Here is a 4,652-nt window from a genome sequence, read left to right on the forward strand (position 1 = left end):
AATAGAAAGTAAATGACACTCATCATTTATTTCCTTAAATTATAAATTGATTATCTCTTTACCTGACAAGAAGAGAAACAGGAGTTGGTCAAGTTCAAGCGGCCACAAAACATCCCTGGACAACTAGTCAACTCGCTACCTGTACAACAAGAGAGAAAGGTTAGGTTTCACTAGAAAAAAGTAACTTCCTTACAATTGGTAGCCATCTTTAGCAGATTCAGTGGTGCTCTTTAATTAGAAACAAAATTAATTAGATCTAGCCCCACCCATTAGCAGCCACGCCTTTAAAATGGCGTTCATTCACTTTTCCTTTTATGTAGCTTTTCTATGCTTTATAAGCTGTTTGGCTTGTTGTGTAGGAAATTGCAGCATTTCAAGTTGTTTTTCAAGAAAAGATGAATTCAGAGAATGCTCAAACACTGGTAAAATGAACTCAAAATAAATTTATAACAATATTATGTATATAATACTAAAAAATATGTATACTAGGTACTGTAACTAAAGAATTTGCATATTTAACATTTGCAAACATCTCTTCAGATGCCTGGCTAGATAGCCAGTCACTGGTTTCACTTGTTCTCTCGTTGCTGTGTCATGAAAGACAACTCCAATGGAGAGAGCAACAGGTCCCTCCATATTGTGCAGTGATGAATGTAATAGGATCAAGAAACTGCACCAAGCACTCCTGCAATAACTGGTTAGTACAATAACATTATAACATATTTTAAGGCCCAAAATTTTCTTGCAATTAACAAAAATACAATCCTGATTTAATACAATACAGTATTGCCGGAATAAATTGATTTTTTGAGTGAATTTGTGAAATTTTGGGCCATGAAAACTTGCTATATGCTATACACATGTCAGTATGGGTTCTTAGTTTTTAATCAATGTTGTTTCATTGTTTGTAGTGCTCAGTTTTCATTGTATATTGAAGATCAATGGAATGCTAATGATACTGTATCATCTTCAGTTATTAATGATGTACTGTCACTGGAGAGCTCTAGGATTGCTCTTGCTCTGGCTGGATTTGTGTACATTAAAAACTCAACTGAAACTGAAGGTAAGCATCATCAATAACCTATTTTTTATGGGCTCCTGGCATCATGTAATCATGCATGCATAAATTACTAACCAATAATGCAATTTATACAACAATGAATAACTGATTAACCGCAGGCTCTGCAGTTCATGTGTTATAGTGTATTTTGTGACTTTTGTGTGGCCTGCTGCTATAAAATTGCTACATGGGACATTTGCATACATGTACTTTAAATTGATTTTGAAAGATAATGATAACAATAAGACACACATACACACACAATATAAATAAATAATGTTAATTCCATGTTTTACCACCCATTACGTGTTACTCATCAAGTATGAATACAGTATTGGCCTTGCTTGTGCTGTGCTGCGTTCTTCCATTGCTTTGAAAATGTCATTTTTTTCAGTAGTAGTTACAGTTTTCTTCTTAGCATCAAGGTAGATGCTTTTAATTGGTATTATAGTAGAAGGTATAAATGTTTGAGATACACACTTTGTGAGATGTTGATCTTTTTTGCTGAGTCTTTGCTCAAATTGAATTGGTGTTTCGTTGACATTACGTTTTGTAGAATAAAAGAAAAGTGTATTTGTCCAGAGCTTTGTTTTAAAAAAATGTGATAGTGCTCTAATTGCATTCTTTTCATTTTCTCTGATCCTCTCTGGGCTTTGCAATTTATTTGGCATGGATGTGCAGAAGATGATTAAATCTGGATCTGGACATTTTTTAAAGAGATGCTCAACTTCCTTACGATATACTTCTTCATGAATACTAATATTATTGCTGGCAGTGTAGTCATACAATAAAAGTTTGTTATTGGCAGGTAACGATTTGACAGATCTCTTTATTTGCTGTCGTCCAGATCTATAGCTAAGGTTAATGTGAGGGAACACTGCTTGGAGACATGTATAATTAAATTCTACTTGTCGTATAATAATAATTGAACTTGTGATGCCTGATGGTAGAATGGGAGGAATGTCATCTGAAACAAGACTTTCTTCTGCTATTTTTACTGTACTGTCTTTTTCAACAACATCTTCAGTAGTTCTATCATCAAGTAAAGAAATATCACATGTACATGTATTTTCGTTATAAAGAGGAGTTATATCTTCATTCTGCAGTTTTTGAATGGTTTTTTCTGATGTATCCCTGTAAAGCTGAATGGTACCATTTTCTTGGCAACAATCATCAATTTCATCCAGAGAAGCATCCTTTTTGCTTGGATGCATCTTTTTAGCACCAACTTTTTTTTTTGGAAAATTTCCTTTTTTTGATGCTGGATTTTTACTTTTATTTATGCTTTTTTTCTTTTTTAAACAATTGTGTTCTTCCTTTTTTTTTTCTTGCTGTTCTCGTTCTTGCTGTTCTTGTTCTTGCTGTTCTCGTTCTTGCTGTTCTCGTTCTTGCTGTTCTCGTTCTTGCTGTTCTCGTTCTTGCTGTTCTCGTTCTTGCTGTTCTCGTTCTTGCTGTTCTCGTTCTTGCTGTTCTCGTTCTTGCTGTTCTCGTTCTTGTTGCTCTCGTTCTTGCTCTTCTTGTTCTAGCTTTCTCATTATTTCTTCTGCTAAACCTGGTTTTTTTCCATCTTTTTTAATTGCTTCTAGCAAATCTTTCCATGTTGCATCTTTCATGGAAAAATCTTCGATTACATTTCTCTCTAACCAATACTGAAATACTTGACGTAGTTTATCTTCGCAAAATTTAAAATCAATGTCTATACTTGCTAGTTCATTAGCATCAACTTTCAGAGCTAATCCTACTGGTCTCCAGCGGGTTTTGATGGGATTAGCCAGTGCCATACACTGATGAAGATCTTTAATTGTTAATCGTTTTGTTAGCATCGAAGACATTATGGCTTGATACACCAGTTTTTGCAATGGTGCAACTGCCTTTTATACTAGCAAACTATAAATAGTAACACTGACATCATCATGATCATTCTATAAATGAACAGGAAGTCAGTAATGAGATGAATGTCTTTAGTGTACTAAAATAGTAGCAAATCATTATTATTCAAAGAACATTATGATAACTCATAGTTCCTATTTTGTTTTACTACAGGGCTTGCACCAACCAGGTACTATATACGAGTTAATTTTGGAGGAAATGCATTTTGGCGAATTTAAAATTTTAATAGCCATTTGCACATGGCCACAAATTTGCCAAATTAAAAATCGGCCAATCACCAAAAATTTTGCAATTTGCCAAAATTTATCTCCTCCAAAATTAACTAGCACATGGTGTTTATATTTACAACTATGATGTGCCTCAGTTAAACTGCACAACAGTGGTTTTCACTTTCTCTTGGTAGAGAGTACAGAAGTACACTATATAAATGATGCCTTAATGATATAATGTGTACATAGTTGAAGCTATAATTGCAGTCTCACCCTGCCCCTTTGCTACCTGCAGAGCGAAGGGGCGGGGTGAGACTACTATGATTGAAGCTTTTTAAAACAGTGTCACTGACTATGCAGACTAAATGTTGCTAGCGACATGTTTCTTAATATATGTTGAAATTAAGATTAAGCATAAAATGTATATGTCTTACTATAGCATAGCAAATTTTGATTATTGTATTCATTGTATTTATTCCACACAAAAGTGGTGTTACACTGCTGTAGTCAGTGGTTTAAATTGTTCTACATGAGCATAATATATATCATTTTCTTCTGAATTGACAGTACGAAGTGCTAAGTATATGCAATCTGTCTATATTTATACATGATTCATTTTTAAATATACATGTACCTGTGATGTGACTTGAATATGTTCATGCTACATCAGCTCAGAGCAAAATTATTAGTTGGCATCAACGTAGCTTAGTCATTGCAGTGGTTATTGCTAGCGTAGATTAAAACTAAAGATAATCATGGTTTCTTTGTTGTATTGTGTTCATTGTATTTATTTATAACAGCTAGCATCTTTTAGGCCACGTTGCATGGCATGATTATCATTATCAGTATGTGTGGCACTGTAGCTGCACAATTGAATATTTTTTAATGCCACCAACATAATTATTCCACTATATGCGTGTATAGTTTGTATTATTGACCTTTATATTGAAGTTGACTCTACATTGCTAACTTAAATGAAGCACTATGGTGCAATGGACTCGTTGCTGGAATTCACCTGAGTGATATGTGTGACTTGTACTGTGATATTTTAAGCAATTTGAAAAAAAATTATTGTTGACTGCATAGTTATAATGATAATTAAAATAAGCTATGGGTGTGGTCAAGAACTAGCTAAATCATGGCACATGGGTAGGAGAGAGAAGAAAAACTGAAATTTATTTTAGCATCTGAAGCTCTATTCCAAGAAAGAGTTGGCACAAAAAATTTTCCTAGACATTTAAAGACACTGCTGACGTCTGAAAAAATTTCAAAGAGGCTGAATTACAAACTTTGAGCAACTGTAACTTACAAACAACGAAGTTAGGACAAAATCGTTCTTTTTGTTTTTTGTTAGATGGGATTTTCTACCTCTGAAGCAAATCTCGGCTCTGTAGAGTGAAACACGAGCTTTCACTTGGAGAGAGGTCCCCTGGTTTAGCAGTTCACAGCTTTTGGTGCCACGGGATGCTACAAGAGCATAACTAGATGAAAGA

The 4,652-nt window shown here is 34.2% G+C and overlaps 3 protein-coding genes across 3 annotated transcripts in view; 1 reads left to right on the forward strand and 2 right to left on the reverse strand.

Annotated features, from left to right (window-relative positions):
• The first annotated feature begins 245 nt into the window (after nucleotides 1-245).
• On the forward strand, nucleotides 246-1,080 carry LOC109588920 (uncharacterized). Its single transcript, XM_020005022.1, has 3 exons — nucleotides 246-422; nucleotides 490-697; nucleotides 912-1,080. Exons 1-3 carry the CDS (start codon nucleotides 290-292, stop codon nucleotides 1,078-1,080), a joined length of 510 nt encoding a protein of 169 aa, XP_019860581.1. The 5' UTR covers nucleotides 246-289.
• Nucleotides 1,081-1,362: 282 nt separating this feature from the next.
• Nucleotides 1,363-2,904, reverse strand: LOC105315106 (inner centromere protein-like). Its single transcript, XM_011409622.2, has one exon. It carries the CDS (start codon nucleotides 2,890-2,892, stop codon nucleotides 1,363-1,365), a length of 1,530 nt encoding a protein of 509 aa, XP_011407924.1. The 5' UTR covers nucleotides 2,893-2,904.
• A 30-nt stretch (nucleotides 2,905-2,934) lies between these two features.
• The window catches only part of LOC109588921 (uncharacterized), a 5,961-nt gene continuing 4,243 nt past the window's right edge, over nucleotides 2,935-4,652 (reverse strand). The window contains exon 4 of the mRNA XM_020005023.1: nucleotides 2,935-2,982. Coding sequence (XP_019860582.1) covers nucleotides 2,935-2,982 — 48 coding nt within the window. The remainder of the gene's footprint in view (nucleotides 2,983-4,652) is intronic.

This window comes from Amphimedon queenslandica, unplaced genomic scaffold, assembly GCF_000090795.2.
Source record: "Amphimedon queenslandica unplaced genomic scaffold, v1.1 AMPQUscaffold_11770, whole genome shotgun sequence".
Taxonomy (NCBI): domain Eukaryota; kingdom Metazoa; phylum Porifera; class Demospongiae; order Haplosclerida; family Niphatidae; genus Amphimedon; species Amphimedon queenslandica.

Bases quoted from the DNA above. Each gene is read 5' to 3' on its own strand.
- LOC109588920 (XM_020005022.1), top strand. From the start codon at position 290: ATGGCGTTCATTCACTTTTCCTTTTATGTAGCTTTTCTATGCTTTATA. The intron at 423-489 runs GTAAAATGAACT...TATGTATACTAG, and splicing joins CAGAGAATGCTCAAACACTG to GTACTGTAACTAAAGAATTT. The intron at 698-911 runs GTTAGTACAATA...CATTGTTTGTAG, and splicing joins AAGCACTCCTGCAATAACTG to TGCTCAGTTTTCATTGTATA.
- LOC105315106 (XM_011409622.2), bottom strand. From the start codon at position 2,892: ATGTCTTCGATGCTAACAAAACGATTAACAATTAAAGATCTTCATCAG.